The sequence below is a fragment of the Bufo gargarizans genome, chromosome 1, assembly GCF_014858855.1.
Source record: "Bufo gargarizans isolate SCDJY-AF-19 chromosome 1, ASM1485885v1, whole genome shotgun sequence".
Taxonomy (NCBI): Eukaryota; Metazoa; Chordata; class Amphibia; order Anura; family Bufonidae; genus Bufo; species Bufo gargarizans.
Window position 1 is genome coordinate 265,523,711 of NC_058080.1, and position 24,565 is coordinate 265,548,275.

The 24,565-nt window shown below is 40.0% G+C and overlaps 1 protein-coding gene across 5 annotated transcripts in view; it reads left to right on the plus strand.

The window, feature by feature from the left end:
- FAM13A (family with sequence similarity 13 member A) overlaps nucleotides 1-20,469 on the plus strand; it is a 246,196-nt gene extending 225,727 nt beyond the window's left edge. For 3 of the 5 annotated variants that reach the window (XM_044302842.1, XM_044302813.1, XM_044302804.1), the window contains 4 exons: nucleotides 7,267-7,344; nucleotides 12,569-12,765; nucleotides 13,837-13,938; nucleotides 15,023-20,469. In XM_044302842.1, the coding sequence (XP_044158777.1) occupies nucleotides 7,267-7,344; nucleotides 12,569-12,765; nucleotides 13,837-13,938; nucleotides 15,023-15,146 (501 nt within the window). In that variant the 3' untranslated portion in view covers nucleotides 15,147-20,469. The remainder of the gene's footprint in view (nucleotides 1-7,266; nucleotides 7,345-12,568; nucleotides 12,766-13,836; nucleotides 13,939-15,022) is intronic. The other 2 variants (XM_044302833.1, XM_044302823.1) reach the window with 1 other exon arrangement.
- The last annotated feature ends 4,096 nt before the right edge of the window (nucleotides 20,470-24,565 follow it).

The following is a 24,565-nucleotide window of genomic DNA, read 5'->3' on the forward strand; positions in this document are numbered from 1 at the left end:
GTCACAAGCATTTTTTAAGTTGAAGTAATGCTGGTTAAAATGGATAGTAAATGCGAGCATGCAATAGAAAGAATTATGGGATTATCATTTAAGATATTACACAGTATTTCTTTGTGTATGCTTAAAGGGGTTTTCCAGTTACAACAGGTTATTGCCTATCCATGGCATAGGGTATAACCATGAGGCTAGTTTCACATTAACATTCAGATATCTAGCAAGGGACAGCCTGCTGGAGTTCTCAGGATCCGGTATTGCCGGACGCTGTCTTAATGCCCGCCAGGTCCATTAACTATAATGGGGACCGGCGGAGATCTGACCGCAACCCGGTAAATATGCTGAGAATTGGCTGGACTGAAACTGCTGCTGTAGTATATTCCATAATATGTATGTGGATAGAATGTAACACCTTTACTTAGGAGACCGAGAGAGCATATTTATAACATCAGAAGGAAATATGCTACCCTCAGTCTAGACACTAGGCTAAAACTTTCAGGTAGTTGTGTGGGTTCTAGGACATGTGGTATTGAACAGGTAAAGGCTGATTGGCGAAGGGGAGATTATATTAAAACAATGTCCAGGACAAAAAAAATGAGGATTTTCAATTTAAGCTCTATGGCCCCAATTGGTTTGAATGATGAGGTTGAGCTATTTGGCTTCTGAGCAGTTGGATGTTTTAGTGATGGACATCTAATAGTTCCTCTAAATCGATAATGCAGCATTGATAGAAGCACTACATTCCTGCCGGAAAAAAAATAATTCTATTTTTCAAGACACGTAAGATCTTTTGGTCCATACAGCTGCCTGTAGCCTCAGTGATGCGAGTCAGCTCCCTGTCTCTAAGCGCCAGCTTTCAATTCTGGAGTAGTGCCACTGGCCGGGGGACTCTCCGTATTCATGTATATCACTGACTGACATACTTATCACCTATTTGGAGTGCTGATATCGGTGGTCAAGCGCTACGTAGACCTAGAAAAATATATCCAGAGCACTGCATAGATTACCGTAAACAGGGGTTTACTATGGCCAGATTATTAGTCTGACTGAAAAAGTTAAAGAAGTACTCCCACAAAAATGTGTATTCTCTGACCAGTTAGAAAGGTATATGATGTAACTTAGGCTATTTTCACACTAGCGGCAGGACGGATCCGACAGGCTGTTCACCCTGTCGGATCCGTCCTGCCGTTATTTTGCTGGACCGCTGCTCCATAATGGGGGCGGGGACGGAGCTCCGGCGCAGCACGGCGGTGCACGGCGAGAGGCCGCCAGAATAAAAGTACTGCATGTCTGACTTTTTAGCCTGTCGGATCCATCCTGCCGCTAGTGTGAAAGTACCCTTATAGTGAAGGTAATATTTTTAGCTGTGACTGTAGTTGTGAGTTATACACTCTGGTTCTCAGCTATGTCAAGTGACCAACACTCTGATTCTTCAGAAGAGTCAACTGACACAGCGTCTCACATGTGGACAGGAAGTCAGTTTCTCTATTTATTCCCATTTACCTCTATGTAAGTCCCATAGGAATAAAGAAAAAAACTGACTTCCTGTCCACAAAGGAAACTGCGTTGCCGAATCAGAGTGCAGTCACATAACACAGCTGAGGACCAGAACAAAGTGGATAACTCACAAATGCAGTCATGGATCAAAAGATTGCCTTTAATATTTTTCAGGGAGAGTTATTATTTTTTTAAGCACACCAGTTTACCGTGTTAAATATCTAAATAAAAAAGAAGATAAATGGGTTGTCCAAGTTATACAGACGTGGACAAAATTGTTGGTACCCTTTGGTCAATGAAAGAAAAAGTCACAATGGTCACAGAAATAACTTTAATCTGACAAAAGTAATAATAAATTAAAATTCTATAAATGTTAACCAATGAAAGTCAGACATTGTTTTTCAACCATGCTTCAACAGAATTATGTAAAAAAATAAACTCATGAAACAGGCATGGACAAAAATGATGGTACCCCTAACTTAATATTTTGTTGCGCAACCTTTTGAGGCAATCACTGCAATCAAACGCTTCCTGTAACTGTCAATGAGACATCTGCACCTCTCAGCAGGTATTTTGGCCCACTCCTCATGAGCAAACTGCTCCAGTTGTGTCCGGTTTGAAGGGTGCCTTTTCCAGACTGCATGTTTCAGCTCCTTCCAAAGATGCTCAATAGGATTGAGGTCAGGGCTCATAGAAGGCCACTTTAGAATAGTCCAATTTTTTCCTCTTAGCCATTCTTGGGTGTTTTTAGCGGTGTGTTTTGGGTCATTGTCCTGTTGCAAGACCCATGACCTGCGACTGAGACCAAGCTTTCTGACACTGGCTAGTACATTTCTCTCTAGAATTCCTTGATAGTCTTGAGATTTCATTGTACCCTGCACAGATTCAAGACACCCTGTGCCAGACGCAGCAAAGCAGCCCCAGAACATAACAGAGCCTCCTCCATGTTTCACAGTAGGGACAGTGTTCTTTTCTTGATATGCTTCATTTTTTCGTCTGTGAACATACAGCTGATGTGCCTTGGCAAAAACTTCGATTTTTGTCTCATCTGTCCACAGGACATTCTCCCAGAAGCTTTGTGGCTTGTCAACATGTAGTTTGGCATATTCCAGTCTTGCTTTTTTATGATTCGTTTTCAACAATGGTGTCCTCCTTGGTCGTCTCCCATGTAGTCCACTTTGGCTCAAACAACGACGGATGGTGCGATCTGACACTGATGTTCCTTGAGCATGAAGTTCACCTTGAATCTCTTTAGAAGTCTTTCTAGGCTCTTTTGTTACCATTCGGATTATCCGTCTCTTAGATTTGTCATCAATTTTCCTCCTGCGGCCACGTCCAGGGAGGTTGGCTACAGTCCCATGGATCTTAAACTTATGAATAATATGTGCAACTGTACTCACAGGAACATCTAGTTGCTTGGAGATGGTCTTATAGCCTTTACCTTTAACATGCTTGTCTATAATTTTCTTTCTGATCTCTTGAGACAGCTCTTTCCTTTGCTTCCTCTGGTCCATGTCGAGTGTGGTACACACCATATCACCAAACAACACAGTGATTACCTGGAGCCATATATATAGGCCCAATGGCTGATTACAAGGTTGTAGACACCTGTGATGCTAATTAGTGGACACACCTTGAATTAACATGTCCCTTTGGTCACATTATGTTCTGTGTTTTCTAGGGGTACCATCATTTTTGTCCATGCCTGTTTCATGAGTTTATTTTTTTACATAATTCTGTTGAAGCATGGTTGAAAAACAATGTCTGACTTTCATTGGTTAACATTTATAGAATTTTAATTTATTATTACTTTTGTCAGATTAAAGTTATTTCTGTGACCATTGTGACTTTTTCTTTCATTGACCAAAGGGTACCAACAATTTTGTCCACGTCTGTATATAAAAACTTGGACAACACCTGAAATGTCCTAAAATAACAAATGAATGGTTACTGTTTTTTTCCCTGTTTCTTCAAGCACTGCACCCTGGTCCTCCCGTTGCTGATGTCATCTTCTTGGCTGCAGTGGTGACAATCATTACACAGGTCACCGCTGCAGCCAATTGCTGGCCTCAGCCGGGATGTCTTTGCTGAGGCCAATGATTTGCTGCAGTTTTGACCTGTGTGCACAGAACATCACTGTTGCAGCCAGAAAAACAAAGAGCAGGTGAGGACTGGGGCGCAGTGCAGGACATAGGATAAAACGGGTGAGTATAAATTAATTTGTGATTATATATTAATTTGTTATTTTAGGCACTTTACATGGGTTGCCTAAGTTTTTATCTATCTTGGACAACCCCTTTAAAGAGCCAGGACAGAAAGTAGAATACATGGAGTGACTTTAAAAAGTTCTGTCCATCCATAAAATCCTCCACCCATTTTTAAAACAAAAATGCATAAAAAATTCACATACAGTTTGTTAATGTGATAAAAGAAAATTATGGCCGTGTCTCTTTAATAGAGAAACAATGGACTTGCACATATGGGGCAAATTTACGAATTCTGGGGGAGATTTATCAAACTGGTGTAAAGTAGAACTGGCTTAGTTGCCAGTAGCAACCAATCAGATTACAGCTTTCATTTTTCAAAGGAGCTGTAAAAAATGAAAGATGGAATCTGATTGGTTACTATGGGCAACTAAGCCAGTTCTACTTTACACCAGTTTGATAAATCTCCCACTCGGTCTTAAATTGAAACATTATAAAACTACACCAGGCAGGCAAAAAGTGCTCCAAATTTACAGTGACTCACGCTTTGAGATAGATTTTGCTGCATATTGATAGATATGGTCCACCACCTCTTGGTTGCCAATATTTTGCACCAAAATGTTTTTCTAAGCCACATCCTTTTTGAGACACTTTAAGCACAAAAAGTAAGAAAACGTAATAAATCTGGCACAATGCATGTATGTCAGTTTTTTGGTGCAATCCGAGATAGAATTCTGGCCCATTTAGCTGTTTCTCCTAGCTTGTTGCCGAACTTTCTATAAGCAGTGTTTGATCAACATGGGTTAAAGTGAATTATTATTTTTTTGTCTTGCTCATTATTTGTATTGACATTAGTACAGCAGCAGTTTTTCACTCCGTCAGAGGAGGAATTTTATGAAAACTGTCGAAAATAAAAACTGCCTTTGTTACCAGAGAAACCAATCAGAGCACATCTGTTATTTTTCAAAATGAGAATGCAAAATGAACGCTGTGCTCTGCTTGGTTGCAATGGGTAACAGAGACAAGGAGGGGGGTTTAGACTGGTTCATAGATCTGCTCCATGGTGTCTGCCACTTCATAATTTAATATTCTTAGCCTTGCCATAGGGGAGATTTATCAGTTGTGTCATAAGATGCATAATTATACCGGCTGGTGGAAATGGCACTTATTGTACTAACTTTATCAAAATTATGCACATGGCATAACATGCCTGGTGAGTGGACAGAATCTTTGTTACATCACCCTGTTTTTTTGTGTTTGTGGTTACCGACCATTTACACCCACCAATGGTCTACCGCTTTGATAAACGCGTTTTATTACTCCTCTTAGCCAAACTCATTTCCACCGACCTTTTAAATGTAAAATATAAAAAATCACACATTTTTCATCCATGTTAATTAGTAAATCTCCCTCAGTTTTATTTGCACATGAATAATCAATGGTCAATGATTTTAATATTTTTTTTTTAGTTTGCTTAATGCCTTAGTATTTTTGCTTGTTGTATACTGTTTTGTTTTTTGATGGTTGTCAGTATGAAGAGGTGATGGTTTTATTGGGTACATTTGGAAGCATTCAGTAGGTCCTGATCATGGTATAACAGGATATTGACTAACACTGGGTAGTTTGTGGAGTCCTTACCCAGTCAATGTGACACATCCAGCCATAGAACCTTCATAAACACATTTGACTTTACTATCTCAAATTTATATTGTTCTCAGTGGGAAAAAAAGAGTGAATGCAACATAATGAGAAGCAGATGTCTTTCCATTATACTATCCACCCACTAGTTGCAATCCTTTGTCTTTAAAGAGGACCTTTCACCAGGAAAAAGTATGTAAACTGACTATACCGACGTGTAGAGCGGCACCCAGGGATCCCCCTGCACTTACTGTTATCCCCGGGCACCGATCCGTTCTCCGGTTATAGCCTCCGGTATGTTCCTACTTAGGCTCCACCCAGGGGAACCTGCCGCTGTCTCTTTCTCCTATGCTGTAGCGCTGAGAGGCTTTTTTTTCTCTCAGGCTATGAGCTGAGCGCTGCGATTGGCCAGCGCTACAGCATAGGAGAAAGAGACGCCGGCAGGTTCCCCTGGGTGGAGCCTAAGTTCCCCCGGGTGGAGCCTAAGTAGGAACATACCAGAGGCTATAACCAGAGAACGGAGCGGCACCCGGGGATAACAGTAAGTGCAGGGGGATCCCTGGGCGCCACTCTACACGTCGGTATAGTCAGTTTACATACTTTTTTCTGATGAAAGGTCCTCTTTAAGAGCATTTTTTTTTTTTTTTTTTTTTTTTTTTATGGGACCCATCAAGTTGTACACAGTCCAGTCGGTGGGCTTCATTTTGTAGCGCATACATTTGTTGAGTGTAATTATTTATTCAGTTAAACCTCCGCTCATTCTATGTTTAGGAGTCAAATGGGATGTCCTGATCTGTGGATGCCAGTGTTCCCTCTATGAGGTTGCATATGGAAATAGTAGGACCTCCCAATGTATCAGTCTGCTCAGCCTATTTTCCTCCAAAACAAGTTGCCTGCAGATTGAACCGCATTGTCCACATAACAGGTCCCCTTTAACTGGCATAGCTGATAGAGGTAGAAATTACACATGGGCATGGACACTTGGGGTCAAAGTCCACCCACCAACACAATAATTCAGCCTTGTTATAGCAAGGGTAAAGATGATTGTGATAGGTGGACCTCAGCATACAGGCATTGAAATATATATTATGTATAGATTAAGTCCTCATTAGATATGGTGTTATATGAAGTCATTGGTGGTAAGGTAGATGCCCACATAGAACTTTCACTCTTGGACCCATGACATCCAAGCTATCCATCCAATTTCTAGAATGATTTCCTTGGTCTTTAGTAATAACTCTTTTTCCAAAGTTTACTGTAATATGAACAAACGGCTACAACTTTTCAGGTTTACAGTTACTTTGGAGGCTGCTTTCTGATATTTGTATTAGTTTTTCTCTCTCTCTTGACTGTCATATTTGCATAAGTGTGTATTTTCTTGTCTATTCTATGCCTCTATGCCTGTTAAGGGAAGGACATCATTTCCAGTATACTGTACTTTGCATGTAGGCTAACCTTTTGGGGCACATTGGGATGGGATAGCTAGACTGATGATGTTAGTTTGCTATCGATAAGATGTTACTAAATGTGTAGTGTAACACAGGGAACAGAAATGTGTGAGAAGGGCATGTCTAATTGTTTCATATTGATACAATTTGAAAATTTTAGAAATAAGTAGAAGCCTACGTGTAATGGGTTACTTTGAAATATGGGAATGCATAAACAGAAATGGAGTGGGAGAATATTTAAAAAAATTAATATTGTCAATTTTATTAGATTTTTAAAATAACCCTTTTCATAGTCTTTCACATAATGTCATTCAGAATTTTGTGCTTTAACGGTTATGTCCCTAAAATATGCCCCTGATATGTCCCAACAAAAAAAAGTCTAATATCAGTGAAGGAACACATAGTAATCACAATAGCTGTTGAGCATGGGATGTGTTCAGAGAGAGGGCGTCACAGTATAACTTACTTGTTAACACTCATCACAGGGATCCCCCTCCAGCAAGAGGAGAAGCCCTTTGCTGCAGCCAATAATCGAGGGTGAAACTGCATCCTTCTTCAAGGAGGTAAAGATAAGACTTCAGCTGCTAATGACAATGACTGCTAAATTTGCATCAAAATCCCACCAAGCAATCAACCACTTTATATATTGATTGTGTTTCTGTAACTACGGCTTTGATTCCTTGCAGTGCTTCTCAAAAATCAGTAGCTGCTTTAGCCAAGCCAAATGTGTTCCAGCTTCCATACATTTCCCATGGCTCTGATTGCGTCAGCTTCTGTGTTTTATGTTCTAGATGATTTTCGCAGCTTGTTGATTTATTTCCCTGTGACTTTGCTTTCTACTTTCTTTATTAGTCCTGCATTTCTGTTTGCAAAAAAAAATCATGATTTACTCGCTGCATTGTCTGGCTTTAAAGAAGCGATTGACTTAGAAAATGACCATGTATATGGCTGAAGAGGCCAACTTTCAGAATGCCCTAATAGTGCCAGACAACAAGCTTATATATGTGTATGTGTAATTCTAGATATATATGCACACACACACTATATAAGCTTGTTGTCCGGCCCTATTGGGGCATTCTGAGTTATTCGCGGGATGTCCTCCATCAGCTACTCAAAGAAGAGAGAAGACAAAGAGCATTTCTGGGGGACCAAGTACTTTACAAATATAGTCCTGCTTTCATTTTTTGCATTTTGGAATTTTGTATTTTTCTGTTCGCATAGCTATATGATGGCTTATTTTTTGCGGGACACAATGCATTTTTTTAATGCCACCATTTAATTTCCCATGTCTTGTATTGGAAAATGGGGAAAAAAAATCTTTGTGTAGCGGAAAAAAAATAAATAAAGAATTCCTCCAAGGTTTTTTGGGTTTTGACATCACAGTATTCACGAATGCAGCGATACCAAACTTGTATAGTTTTTTTGTTTGTTTTGCTACTTAAAAAAATTATAATAAAAAAAATCTACATTTTCTTTGCATTTCCATATTTTGACAGCCATAACTTTTTAATATTTCGATCTACAAAGTTGCATGAGCAGAGCAATTTGTGTTTTGCGTAACGAACTATATTTTTCTTTATTGGTACGGCGTTCACCGTACAGGAATGTTTACAAATATTTTAGTAGTTCAGACATTTTCGGACACGGGGATACTTATGTGTTTTTGGTTGTGTTTTTTTTTTTTTACCTAGTACATGGGATCTTTAGATAGTACCCTCTCCTATTCACCCTAATAGACTCTATTAGGGTGAGTAGGATTTTTACAGTCTCAATTCTGAGCTATACCTCGTGCATAGCTCAGTATGAAGATTGCCATGGCAGGCCTGGAGCACTTCAGCAGTGATGAGGCTGCCATGGCAACCGATCGGAGCCCCACGATTTCACTGCGGGGGTCCAATTGGAAGGCAGAGGTAGCCGCATCCCTCTGCCTTCACTCACAGGTGCAGCGATCAGCGCTGATCGCATGACACCTGAGGGGTTAAATGACAGGGGCACACGATCACCGCTTCTTGTTAGTGCGGGCGGGTGCCGTCTATATGATACAGCCAGCATCCATCGTGTATGGAGTGGGCCTGCTGCAGAAGCCCGCTCCATACATCCCCTCAGGTATTATGACGTAACTGTACGTCATAATGCGCAAAGAGGTTAAGTAGGACCTGTCACCACAAAATGCGGTGTAATCTGCAGGCAGCATATTATAGAGCAGGAGATGCTGAGCAGATATAGTTTTATGGGAAAAGATTCAATATAATCTGTCATTTTATACATTTATGTCACTGCTATTTCTGATTTCATTGCTCATGGCGGAGGTGTTATCAGTGATTGACACAGCATTCTCTGTGTAAGGGCTCGTTCACACGAACGTGTGAAGCCCGTGCCGTGGACCGCAAATTGCGGTCCGCAATGCACGGGCACCATCTGTGGGGCAGGCGCATGGGGATCGCAGACCCATTCACTTGAATGGGTCCGCGATCCTTCCGTTACGCAAAAAGATAGAGCAAGTTCTATCTTTTTGTAGTACGGAAGCACGGAACAGAACCCCAGAAAGCACTCCGTAGTGTTCCGTTCAGCATCTCCGGATTTGCGGACCCCTTGAAATGATGATCTGTGATGCAGAATTCCAAGGAACGGTGCCCGTGTATTGCGGATCTGCAAATGCGGTTCGCAATACGGAAACGGGCATCACATGTTCGTGTGAATGAGCCCTAAGTGTGTATATATACATACCTCTCAGTCACTGATGGCTGTACACGTGGAGGTGTTATCAGTGATTGATAGTATTCTCTATGTAAGTGTGTATACATACCTGTCAGTCACTGATAGCTGTACACAGTGGAGTTGTTATCAGTGATTGATACCATTCTCTGTGTAAGTGTGTATACACATATAGCCGTCAGTCACTGATAATTCTACATGGGAGAGATGTTATCAGTGACTGATGGTATTCTCTGTGTAAGTGTGTATAGACAGACATAGCTGTCAGTCACTGATAGCTGTACATGGCGGAGGTGTTATCAGTGATTGATAGCATTCTCTGTGTAACTGTGTGTACATAGATCTGTCGGTCACTGATAGTTGTACACAGGGAGGTGTCATCAGTGATTGATATCATTCTCTGTGTAAGTGTGTATATAGAGATATCTGTCAATCACTGATAGTTGTACACGGAAAAGATGTTATCAGTAATTGATAGCATTCTCTGTGTAAGTGTGTGTAGAGATAGCTGTCAGTCACTGATAGCTGTACACAGTGGAGGTGTTATCGGGGATTGATAGCATTCTCTGTGTAAGGGTGTATACAGACATAGCTGTCAGTCACTGATAGTTGTACACAGGGAGGTGTTATCAGTGATTGATAGTATTCTTTGTGTAAGTGTCTATACTTTGTCACTGATGTGGACCATGAGCAATGAAATTAGAAAAAGCACATATATAAAATGTATAATGTCAAGTTTTATTGATTCTATTCCCATAAAACTATATTACAATCTGCTCCTGCTCTATAACCTACTGCATGCAGATTGCATTGGATTTTATGGTGACTGGTCTTCTTTAAGTAACTAGTTGAATGATTTATAGGCTAAAGTTTAAGTAGACTTCTTCCATGTGTGAAAATGTTTTATCCCAGTCCTTTGCTGCTCATCTATTTGCACAGTGTATTATGCTAATTGATATGTGTGCACTGCCATAAGATTATATGGCAAGCGACAAGTATAAAAGTGAAGCACATGCTACCTCAGGATAAACACAACTCGTTTTCAAAGACTGTTATATATTAGCAAAAAGCTTTAAGTTGTTGTCTAACTAAAAAATAGGGCATTTGTCACATTTGATACAAGGTAAAACTGCACAACAGGTATACAGTGTAAGCCATGTAATGTAGCCTGTATACATAGATTTCAGTTTTTCCATGATTGCAATGCTGTGCTGTACTTTCCATATATAGTGTGTGTGTGTGTGTGTGTGTGTGTGTGTGTGTGTGTGTGTATACATACACACATACAGAGGAGACCCATAGAATATATTACAAACTGGATCCATTATATCAGACAATCGGACATGGCTTCTGCAAAGGAAGTCATGACACCTGTTTGAACAGGGATAAATAATTATTTTTATATGGTGCTAGCATACATATGGGACTTTTTATTTATTTTATATTACTTGCCAGAAATAGCTGCATGCACCATTGCAAACTCTTGTTTAAAGTGTCCCTAAACTGTTGTAAAGTTTTTTTTTACATTTAAAAAATACTGTAAAAATTATTTTGTGATATATTTTATTAATTGATTTTCTTTTACTAGCAAAGCGGTCTCCCAAAGTTTGGATCTTTCTGTAATGTTCTTCACACAGTGGAGCGGGCACAGGCAGTGTGTGCTCCTGCCACTACAGGTCTTCCTTGTAGAAACTAGAACCCGTACATCGCGTACATGGCTACAGTGTACGGATTCTGTATGCGCTGCAGTGAAAGGCCTGGATTTCAGGGTCCTGTTTTGCAAGTAGAACATTAAAATCGGTTAATATAATATATTACAGAAATAATATTTAGAGCATTTTTAGCAGTTAAAATTAAAATGTTTAGGTACATTTTAACATTTGATATGGCAGCGTATCATTGCCAAGAGTTATATATGTACTGTACTTTTCCATTTCTCTTAATTACGTCTTGGAGCTTTGCCCCATATCACTGTAATGCCCCCACACTGTGCATATTTGACAGCTCTATCTGTATAGTATACAGTTCAGTCACACAATACATACTTGCATTCCGCCTACGTTGTTTGTCCCGCTTCTTGATGAATGACAATTTTTGATCATAAGAATTCATCCATAAACAAAATTGTATTCATGTCACAGAAAACAATGTGACCGTTCCTTCTAAAAGAATGACTTGTGCAGCTTTTCTAAGACTAGGCTTTCAGCACATCGATATGTTTGCAAGTCTCCTCACATCGTTGAGCCTAAACAAGAAATCATAACTGTGGTAGCTTTATTTTTTATTGCATCAACTTATTCTTTAGCCCTGTACAGAGGTTGTCATCACCATATCACTCCTTGTCTAGCGGGGTGTCTAATCCAATTTCTCTGTGTACACACTAGGGACATTTTGCATAGCAGGCCAATTAATCTATTATATTTTATAAACTCCTTGCAAATGAGGTCCTTGGTCATATTGAATGCAGGAGCCCAGTGCTGCAAGGCCAGTGAGCACCCATGATTTAAACCATATAGTCTCTTATGGTTGTAGCTATTTTTTATGGTCACTCAAATTTATTTCTGCCTCAAGTTCTTTTTTATCAGTTCTGGCGGAATAATTAGATAGAGATGATTGACTTGATCATCAGTTTTGCCAGGCTATGGTATTATTGGGGTGAAATTCTAAAAGTGTGGTGAAGAAGAAGAAACTGTACGGGGTAAGCATGTAAGGAATCATCTGTGTGTGATTTACTAACTGCTGGTGTTTTATTGACTTGTACTAATCAGATTTACCTTTTGTATCCTGTTGCACTCCCTCAAGACCACACTTTACTACTATCCTTTAGGGTCATTTTACAATTTTTTCCTTAAATGAGTGCCGATCAAGGTTAACGGCATGCAGACCAGCGTTTGTGTTAACGCTATATGGAGCGGTTATACAGTTTACACAGGGTGATGTGCTGCCAGCAAGCAAGGATTTTTAATGCTGTATAAAAGATGCATACATAGGTTTTCATAAATCTCCACTGGTAAGAGCTTCAGGCTCTATGTGAATTGAAATAATGTGACCTGATGACTGTTGTATATGCAGGAGGAAGAGGAAGGTTCAGAAGATGATGGCAATGTAAACACTGACTTTGCAGTAACCATGAAGCCAGGTTTTACTGTACGAAGCTTCTTAGACCAACTTGAAGAAGAAGCTGATGGCTTTGTTTCCCCAGTGGACGACAAGACCCCATCAAAGAGTACTCAAGATCTTGGGCTCGGAAATCTGCATTCTGCATCTGTGTATGTTGGATTTTAAAAATTAGGATAAAAATAGAGACATTTTTTGGGAAGTGACAGAAAAAGGATTGTCTTTGTATTAATGTGTCATTTGAGGTTCATTCATGATTTTCCCTGCTTTGATTTTATTTCCCATTCACCATTATTTCACTTTCAGTCCAGAGTTCGTTATAATGCACATTAGTATACAGCAGCCAGGCTCTGTGTTGCACTTGTATTGTCCCCTTTGTGTCAGCTGGAACCCTGACATAAACTTGGTGAATCCATCTGTTTAAGCGTCGGCCGGTGCTCCCCGCCACTCTTCTCAGCCACCCCTTTGTTCTCCAGTGTTCCAGTCCAGTCACATCGTTTCCCCACTTCTGCTGCCCAATGAGTCCAGCTGCTGGAGTAGCACTGCGGCCTGCCCTTTGTAGGCATTTTCTATGTGTTCACGCTGTCACTTAAAGTGCCAGAGCATGTGTACCTTGATCTTCCCCAGCCAATGGCTGGTTACCCTGAGATACTTAAAGTACCTCCCCTATGGCAAAGTTCCTGAACAGTATTATTATTATTTATTATTAAAGCGCCATTCATTCCATAGCGCTGTACATATGATAAGCGGTGCACATACATAATGCAGACAATTGCACTAATCATAAGCAAGACGAGTTACAGACTGGTAAAGAAGGAGAGAGGGCCCTTCCTGTGAGGGCTTACAATCTACATGGTATGGGAGAAGGACACAGTAGGTGCGGGTGAATTTGGTCATGGCGGTATAGAGGCAGCAGGGTCACTGGTTGTAGGCTTGTCTGAAGAGGTGGGTTTTCAGGTTTCTTTTGAAGAATTCCACTGTAGATGAGAGTCTGATATGTTGGGGTAGCGAGTTCCAGAGTTTGCCAATGGGGCCACTTTGGCAACGCCCTTAGGAGTAGCCCCAAGTCAAATCTGTTAAAGTGACAGAGTAGATCCACATCCGCTTTGTAGCACTATCATAGCTGACACAGCTCTGGTATAAAAGGAAACCTTGACTGTTATCTAAACAGAGTCCCATCTATACACATATGCATAACCCAATTTCATGTTTGTTTTTTTCAGGTCAGAACTTATAGAACAGCTCCAGGAAGCAAGGGAAGAAAAAAAGCGAATCAGAAAGAAACTCAGAGACTTTGAAGACAATTTTTTTAGGCAAAATGGAAGGTGAGTGAATGTGGCATGAGCAGGATATTTGATTCTTTTTTGTTGCATCAAGGCTTTCTGGTTGGGTTACATTACCTTCTATTAGTTTTTTTATTTATTTAATACTTCATAATTCTCATAATATATTAGATGTGTTCACACTACTGGTTTACACTGTTACATCATTTTTACACAGTGGGGAGGGGGAAGTTGCAATTTAATCAGTTTTCTGGCTTAATCAAAGGACATGATGCTCCTAAGGGCCCCTTTATACTGGCCCTGTGTAAATGGGGGATGCACTGCTGACAGTATGCAAAGTGAATGTGGGACGTACAGTCATAATGATTTTTATTCGTCCCCTTTATCACTTTACATCAGGGCATGAGAAGGGCACTTTAAATGAGCGCTGATTGAAGCTTAGATTGCATTGATTTATATTCTGGTTTACTGCTGTATTGAAATAGTAATATTGTTACCAATGATGTGAGGTGTGATTGCCTTACTTTATAGCGTAAAGGATCAGTCCTCCAATACAGATAATTAAAGACTCAATTCAAATGTTTTCAGTAGGATAACATTTAGACCAAATGGCAGTTTTGTTTCCACCACTGTAATATTAATGGGAACCTGTCATGTTGAACATGGTGTTTGAGCTGCAGGCAGCATGTTATAGAGCAGGAGAAGCTGAGCAGATTAATATATGTAGTTTTGTGGGGAAAGATTCAGTAAAATGTGTAATTTATTCATTTAAATTCCTGCATATTGAGGGCTGTGAAGACAAGGAGACGGTCCTATCAGTGACTGACAGTCTTCCCTCCATGACTGTGTATACAGCAATAGCTGTCAGTTACTGATAGGACTCCTCCTTGACTGCAAAGCCCAGGATGAGCAGGGATGTCGATGGATAAATTATACATTTTACTGAATCTTTTTTCCTATGAAACTATCAATTCGCTCAGCTCCTTCTGCTCAAGGTGCCTGCAGCTCAAACTCCACGTTCAGCATGACAGGTTCCCTTTAATGCTAGCTTGTTTTAGCCCAGTTGCATATGTTCTAATGATTAAAGGATTGAGATAAAGCATTGCTTTTCCTTTTGCCACTACAGAAATGTTCAAAAAGAAGACCGCAGTCCTATGGCAGAAGAGTACAGCGAGTATAAGCACATGAAGGCTAAACTTCGGCTTCTGGAAGTCTTAATCAGCAAGCGAGGCACATCACAGACAGTGTGATGTATAAAACAACCTTTATCAAGAAAAACTCACCTGCAAAGTAGCAAATCGCCAAAAGGAACCCAACATCTCGAATGTGTGTAACAATCAAAGGCAGTGGCCAGTCTGATTGCACAGGGGGGTTTCACAAATCAACTTTCATATTGCTCAGCTGGATAGAACCAGGATTTTTTTTTTTTCTCTAGTTTTGGTACACTCCAACTTAAAGGTACGAATAAAGGGTAAAACGTCATTGGAGTCACAATACATGACCCAAAACAAATGATGCGAGCTATGGGTCCACTTTTTACCCTCAGAATGGCACACCTGCTTTGGCCAGTGGTCTCCTAGTGGTGAACACATGGTTCTCAAACTCACAGTGGGACCACAGACATAATCTTGGGTCGTCTCCTACATTACTTTATATTATCAATGAACCTTGTTGTGGGTATGCGTTCCAGGTACTGATACTGAAACCCTTATCTAAGAGCAAGTTTTTACCTCATTTTAACACTACTTCGTGATTCAGTTTCATGGTTTGTGGCATCTGGATGAACAACCTTGCATTAAACAAGATCTCTACTAGAGCATATCAAAAGACTTGAGTACTCTGGAAATCATTCAGTTGAGCAGCCTCTGCTTAACCAGCTCATGCAATTTGTGTTGGTGGACGGTTTTTAGTGAACATTTTTTCTTAGCATTCTTATTGGCTAATGGATGACATGATTGAGTTGATTTGTTTTGGGGGCTACAAGTGTATAACATCTGCCCCTTTACCTTTTTCTGCAGCATGCACTTTCTTCTTTATACTATGACTGTAATTTATAATGCTACCAATATCTCCAGTAAGACTACATGTTCCTACCAAATTCCTGTGATTCTTCATTTATATATTCTTGCTTTGTCTCTTTGTCCAGCTACATTTCGCTTTGTTTCCCAAACCACCAGGGCTCATTTTCCTCATGGATTGTTGAAGAGTAATATCTGTCTCTTTCCTAGGACTCAATATACCAGCATGAAATCACGTTGTTATAACACATTCAATGCAGCAATTTGTGTAACATGTTAATGGGCTTGAGAGACAGTCCTGCCCCCCTTACTGTTAACACTGTGGACTGTATCTACCAGCAGTGCCACTCTGTACAAGGCTTTAGCAGCTCATGATGTTCATGTAAGAACAACCAACATCTGTATAGAGTCTGACAATGGTATAGCTTACATATATTGCTTGCATTTATTATGGAAATCTCTTCAGGATCTGGAGTAACCATAAGCAAAGAGTTATAATTTCCAACCTTCAACCTCACATGGAACTTAATGGAGTTACACCACTCCTGGTTACTCTTTTTCTCCACTGTTTGACAATAAATGAGTCATGTTTTACTCTTAACCTACATGTAGTCAAAATATCATGAAACATTTCAGAGATACATAAATAAATACGTATAGTTTTGGGGGGGGGGGAATGCAACATCGAATTGAAATTTTGAATGTGTCCGTTTTTTTTTTTCTTTTTTTGTGAATTTCACATTCGATGTAAAACTTTATTTAATCTCACACTACAAATTAGATTTGTAAACTTTTAGTTTTGATTTGTGTTTTTGTGTCCTGCTAACCTAAGATTGTCATGATACAGACTCGAGGCCCTTTTACATAGCCGCTGATTGGGAAGGGAACATTCATCCCCCATGGAGTTTCCATATTGTAAAAGATCTTTAAGCAAGTGTCAATCAACTTGTTATATTGTTAATCGGTGCTCGGTATGGCCCCGCATTGGGCTGTGTAAAAGGGCCCTTAGAAAAGTATCAAGTTTATTATACTCACAATATTGTCGCCTCCAAAAGTTCAGTGGTAATCATTTTAATAATCTAACTTTACAGGACAATTTTAATGGAAGCGACTGTTGAGGGTTTACCATTGATTTAGAAAACTACCATGCAACCACTAAATATTGTATATGTTGCTATCCGTAATGGAGCCACCTTTAAACAATGTACTATTTGGCACATTGGTTGCAGAATTATGGATTCAGTGTTGTGAAATTGGCACGGATTTCTAGTTTGAGGACTTCATGTTACAACATTGTGCCATGTTAAGCACATTGAGAAAGAAACTCTGAGCTTAACTGGATACATATTACCTACATGAGAATTAACATACAATACAGTATTGTCTCCAGCCTGAAAAATTATGTTCCGAAATCATGAGCCAATTCATTTCCATGGTAACTGCTCCCATAAGCTAGAGCTTGTTAAATGGTTTATAGCGGTCTCTACCCTGCATGTTTCAAAAACACGGATAACAGGATATAATATCAGAAAGGGCGTCCTTTAACAATGACCCTTCGTGTAGGAACTATTGTCAGTTTTGTATTTGTAACAAATTGATCTTGTAGCCTCTGAAATACCAAATATATGTTATTGCACACCATAACATTTCTCAACCAAGGCATGTAAATACAATTTGATTGATTTGGGTTGGATGGATAGCTTTGATTTATTGGGCACAGCAAAATATTTGGGTGGCATTTGAAAAAAAGCAAGTCTCAGGTAGAGGTCTTATCACTGTGTGTTTTTAGCGTTTAGGGTGTGTACAAGTGTAGATGATATACACGGCACATTGCCTAGTGCCAGACAATCTAAAAAACACTGACGTGTTTTACACAGAACTGATCGTTCTGCTTATGCATCAATTAATAGTGTTTCTAATACATTTTGCACTTCATTTTGCTCCATGAAACACATTCTGATAAAAAGAATGATGGAAAAGTTACCAAAAATGACTATTTGCATGGTTTAATCTCAAAAGCCCTTTGTAAGGAGTCTAAACTACTCATATTACTGTTTGATTTGATTGTAATTTACATTACACATGTGTTTCTGTCTGTTTTACAGGGTTTTCCCACAATTGACATTTATGACCTATGCACAGGATTTTTGATAAATGTCTGATCGTATGGTTTCCCAGCGATCATTCTGTGGATAGGTTAAAAAAAAGTTATTTGCGGAAAACTCCTTTACGGTAAAATCTGCAGAGCTGTATTGTAAAATGGCAAGTGTCCAAACACACTGTTCACACCATAGTTATTTGTCACTGTGGAAACAACTGACCAAAAAGCTAAAGTGTGAACTCAACCTTAGATGTCTTCAAGAAATGAAAAAAAGAAACCATTACAGGTCTTTAATACAGGCCAACAATAAGGATTTTTAAGCTAGAGCCATAGCCTTAGAGTCCCGTGAGAAATTAAGCATGTAAAGCTAGGAAATTCTCCCAACATATATGTCCTAAGCTTTATTCAGACATTGCTTTTCCTTAATTTGGACAGCTGTGATGTATGCTACTGTCTAGGTATATATTGGTATACATAATTATTGACTCCCAGTTAAAAAATATATATATACTATATAAATAATAAACTGCCCCAACGGTGACCTGCTCTCTTGCATTAGAAGTTGCACAACTCCTTGTGAGCCTGAGTATACATTATATAAAAATATTTAAAACAAAGTCAATGCATTGTGCAGTATCGGCTAGTGGCCACTGATGCTAGAATATAAGAAAGTAGCAGGTAACCATGGATGGGCGTTACTGTAGAAGAACATTTTTTATTGTTTTGGGCACTTGCCTTATAGTGTTGTAACAAAACTGAGAATGTAGCAATAATTGAGGATGCCTATTTGAGAACTTTATTTGTATCTGTTTTCCTCCTTTGGCATTGCTTTTGTAAATGAGTGGACGCCCATTTTTTATGTTACCATAGGATTTGAGGAAATTAAGTTTCACGTCAAAGTGGCCAGTAAAGCATGAATTGGTCAACATAAAACAGCAAAACCAATGGTGCAGAGATGCCTGGCTTATGTGCAAGCATGTTCGCTACAAAGAGGATTCTTACACCTGTATTCATTGGACCACATTCAGGCTAAAGGGTCTTTTACACGGGCTGATCAGGAGCTGAAAGGAATTGCCAGTTAAAATGTCCTTAGATGAGCGTTGATCTTATATGGTCAATTAGTACTTGTTGCCGTGTAAAAATACATTTAGGCTTTATCTATGGGGCCATGTTATGTTTTAATGTGGGACCATATATTTAACTTTCATACTGGGATTGGATCCTTTGAGGGGAATGCAGGAAAACAAAGTCTTTTTGCAGCTAAATACCGTACATGTGACAAGGAAACGTGTGTCTGTGTAAGTATATAAAACTCTGCTATTGTCCGTTCAGGGGTTTTCTGTAACAGTCTGGCCAGACACAGCTCATCACTACTATTAGTTATTTATGGTTGGGTGAAAACCCCATATAAACACAACTTTAAGTGAATATCCACCCTTAAATGCAATTTAGTTTTGTTTTTTCTAACTAGATTCAATATTTTGTTCTGACTAATTTCTTAATATATGTTTGTGGTTGGAGCTCTGTTTTTGTGATGCAGAGTTCTAAAGCCCCTGCATAGGCATTGAATGTATTCATTGAACTCAATACGCTCCCCCTTGTGGTGACTGCTGGTAGCCATCCGTTTATGTCTATGCAGGGATGTAAGCATCAGAAAAATAGAGTTCCAGCAACTGTAAAGATATATTAAGAAATTAATTAGCACATAAATTTAGTCCTAAAATGACATCATGATGAGTAAAAGCAGTGGTTCACTTTTAAGCTTTTGGATAGTAGATTTTCTATTGTCAAGGTCTTTTTAAATTTGGCTTATATGTGCACCATTTACCAAAACCCCACATGTATGCCGAGTCTGTTTATTTCAGTAAGTGTGTAGCATTTATTGTCCAACTTTGGTCATCTGTGATTACCACAGGTAAAGTATCCCAGGCATATGTCCACTAGAGGGGTGATATCACTGGGGAAATATAGCTGATGACTTCAGTCCTCCTTCAGAAAGTTTCCATCTTAGAGAGAGGTTTCTGAATAGGGCACTTGGTTACCAAAAGATGCGCCAACCTTAGAAACTGCTGTGCTATTTCTATCCCTTCTGCTATGTTAGACTGTGCAGACAGAACCGACTCTGTGTATATATACTCTGTAATATACATATATGTGCTTGGTCTTACAAAGTACAGTGATCAGACAAGTTTTGCAAATCAAATAGCAGCAAATGGTGATTCTACAGCTTCAGTCAGAATATTAAGCCAGCCGTTAACTATTCAATATATTGCACAATTGTACAATGCTCTTAACTATGTATGTTCTTTATCTACAAGTTCCATGCTCATAGTATTTTCAAGCTGTTTTGTATGGAATGGATAGATGTGTCCTTTTGTATGTGCATCAGAGAGAAAACAAAGTGTAAATTTTTTTGTATTTTGTATAAAAAATAAAAGCTATTTTTGAATGCAACAAAATTGGAGGCTATCTGACTTTACCTAATAATTTCTTTACCTGCACCTCAAAGCTAATGGCCATATTCGTTAAACAGCATTAACTCGTCACAATGTCACAGAAGCCTCAGAGCATGGCATACTCGAATTCGGAATGATGGTCCATCAAAACATATGACCCTGAGTTAGCTACCACTAGGGATGAGCGAATCGACTTCGGATGAAACAGGAGCTCCGTACAGTATTAGAATGTATTGGCTTCAATGACCCGAAGTTATTGCTTCGCGAGACTTTGCGTATTAACTTAATAAATTAATTTGTACTGTAAAAAAACATTTCCCGAACCACTTTGAACCGAACCAGAGTTCTGGATTTTTTTTTTTACAGTAGAAATTAATTTATTAAGTTATTACGCAAAGTCTCGCAAGACTTCGCAAAACAATAACTTTGGCTCATCGAAGCCAATACATTCTAATACTGTGCAAAGCTCCTCCTACGTGATGGACCATGTGATGAGCGCAGTGAGGTCATCAAAGGTCCTTTAGCCAGGTCCTGTAGAAAGAAGAGATCTGCTACGTGACCAAGTGGATGGTGTGAGTTAAATTTGTTTATTATTTTTAACACCTCAATGGACATTTTACTAAGCATTCTGTATTAACAATGCTATTATTTTCCCTTATAACCATGCTATAAGAGAAAATAATAAAGATCGGGTCCCCATCCGGATCGACTCCTAGCAACCATGCATTAAAATCGCACCGCACTTGCTTGCGGATGCTTGCGACTTTCACGCAGCCCCATTCACTTCTACTGGGCCTGCGTTGCGTGAAAAACGCACAATATAGAGCTTGCTGTGAAAATCACTGCACATGTACACAGCCCTGCACCTGCATTTCCCATAAGATGCATCTGCCCATAAGATGCACCTAGGATTTAGAGGAGGGAAATATTAAAATAAAATTATTTTTCATTAGATCTCTGATCAGACCACTAATCAGGCCCTCAATGTTAATCAGACTTCAGTTAAGAGCCCAATCAGACCCCCAATGTCAAGACCTCCAATCAGACCTCCGCTCAGACCCTCAATGTTAATAAGACCCCATTCAGACCTCAGCTAAGACCCCCAATATTAATAAGACCCAGATCAGACCCCCAATGTTAATAAGAACCCATTGAGACCTCAGATCAGACCCCCAATGTGAAAAGACCTCCATTGAGAACTCAGATCAGACCCCAATGTAAATGACCCCCAATCAGACCTCAGATCAGAGCCGCAATAAAAATAAAAGCCCCTCAGATCTGAAAGATCCCCATTCAGACCCCCATGCTAAAAATTTCTTGCGCCTCCTGTTCCTCTTCTTGTTCTTCCTGCTGCTCACTCTGCTGTGACTCAATGCACACAGCATGAGATCACAGAGCGCCTACGTCCTCATGCTGTACGCAGTCACAGTACAGCGAACAGCCGAGACCAGAAAGCAGTGAGTACAGAGACCAGGGAGGACTGCATTCACTGCTTCCTGGTCCTCCTATACTAATGAGTGATTCCATAAGGAAGCTCTCATTAGTATTTGCCCCCATAAGACGCACTGACATTTCCCCACCACTTTGAGGGGGGGAAAGTGCGGCTTATATGGCGAAAAATACGGTAGTTTCATCTAACCGCTGGAGTTTTTAACCTAGAAAAATGAAACAAATAATGCAGATGTAAAAAAAAAAAGAGCGAACAAAAACGAGACTATAAAACCTATGTGTATGCCTATCCTTAAAGGATAACTGTCATATTTTATTTTATCTTATTGCTAAAGTGTAGGGCAAGTGATGGGTAACAATTTTGCAATAGACTTTATTAAGCGAAAACGTTTATTTTTGGTAGAAAACTGGGGCTGAAATGGCCCTTAGCAGCACTCTTCAAAAGAGCGTTACTAAGGACCATCCGTCCTTTAGAAAAGACGGGCTGTGCAGACGCTGTGCTTCTGCCTCGTGCTTCCCTGGGAGACAGAAGGCTGGGATCAGGAGTCTTAGGAGTTAAAATTACATTTATATTCCCCCTTTCTATGCAATCTAATGCTCCTTAATATTCACTGACCTGCGATCCCTGTGATAATAATTCACGCCGGAAGTAGAAGCACTGTGCACAGTGAGCCAGCTGCTACATGAATTATTATCGCAGGTCAGTGAATGTAACTGAGCATTAGATTGCATAGAAAGGGGGAATATAAATGTAATTTTAACTCCTAAGACACCTGTGTCCAGCCTTCTGTCTCCCAGGAGAGCACTGGAGGCAGAAGCATAGCATCTGGCTGCACAGCCCGTCTTTTCTAATGGACGGATGGCCCTTAGCAACGCTCTTTTGGAGAGTGCTGCTAAGGGCCATTTCAGCCCCAGTTTTCCACCAAAAATAAACGTTTTGGCTAAATAAAGTATATTGCGAAATTGTTACCTATCACTTGCCCTACACTTTGGCAAAAAAAATAAAAATATGAGTTATCCTTTAAGCCAGCCTTATCAACGGCAACTTTCTAAAAAGTCGCAATTGTCGCAGTCTTTCTCCAGTAAAGGAATGGTGTAAAACGTGTAGTAACCTCTCCAGAAAGAAGAGTTACACTGAAAGAGACACCAAATATATCAAACATTGTGCAACATTCGATAAATCTGGCACATATTATGGCAAAGCAGACTCCTGCAAAACTGACTTTTTTTTTTAACTATTCTGATTATGATTGAGCTCCCCATTTGTCTAACAATACACCAACTTTGTTATCCAGCCAGAGGTGAACTGGCCATAAACCATACAGGGAAATTTTCTGGTGTGCCGATGCCCAGGGGCCCACCTGAGCCCTCCTCATAGCCGCCAGCCCAGGTACGTAATGATCAGATGCTTTAAGATGCAGGCTGTGCTCATATGGCAAGGTGAGACAACCCAACTGTCCACTAAACAGTCCTGCAAAATAAGGGTCCATTCAGACGTCCGTAGACCCATTCATTTTTAATGGGGCTGGAAAAGATGTGGACAGCACACTGTGTGCATCCGCATTTCCGGTCCGCGGCACAAAATTTCCGGTCCACTGCTCCGCAAAAAATAGAGCGTGTCCTATTCCTGTCCACAATACACAGGCAACAGAGGAACGGAACACTACGGAGGCACTCTGGAGTGCTTTCTGGGGTTCCGTTCCGTGCTTCCGCACCGCAAAAAGATAGAATTTGCGGAACGGAAGGATCACGGATCCATTCAAGTGAATAGGTCTGAAATCCCCATGCGCCTGTCCCACAGATGGTGCCCGTGCATTGCGGATCGCAATTTGAGGTCCACCGCACGAGCACAGGCTTCACACGGTCGTGTGAACCAGCCCTTAGGAGGATGGAGGAGCTGTTGACTGCTTAACCTTTAAATGTCCAGGCATTTTGCTTCTCTAGTTGGTGTTGATCGAGTATGCTCTGTGCATGTGTCCAGATTCTTAATACAGAGGGATGCGAAAGTTTGGGCAACCTTGTTAATCGTCATGATTTTCCTGTATAAATCGTTGGTTGTTACGATAAAAAATGTCAGTTAAATATATCATATAGGAGACACACACAGTGATATTTGAGAAGTGAAATGAAGTTTATTGGATTTACAGAAAGTGTGCTATAATTGTTTAAACAAAATTAGGCAGGTGCACAAATTTGGGCACCACGAAAAAGAAATTAAATCAATATTTAGTAGATCCTCCTTTTGCAGAAATTACAGCCTCTAAACGCTACCTGTAGGTTCCAATGAGAGTCTGGATTCTGGTTGAAGGTATTTTGGACCATTCCTCTTTACAAAACATCTTTAGTTCATTCAGGTTTGATGGCTTCCGAGCATGGACAGCTCTCTTTAAGTCACACCACAGATTTTCTATTGTATTCAGGTCTGGGGACTGAGATGGCCATTCCAGAACGTTGTACTTGTTCCTCTGCATAAATGCCTTAGTGGATTTTGAGCAGTGTTTAGGGTCGTTGTCTTGTTGAAAGATCCAGCCCCGGCGCAGCTTCAGCTTTGTCACTGATTCCTGGACATTGGTCTCCAGAATCTGCTGATACTGAGTGGAATCCATGCGTCCCTCAACTTTGACAAGATTCCCAGTCCCTGCACT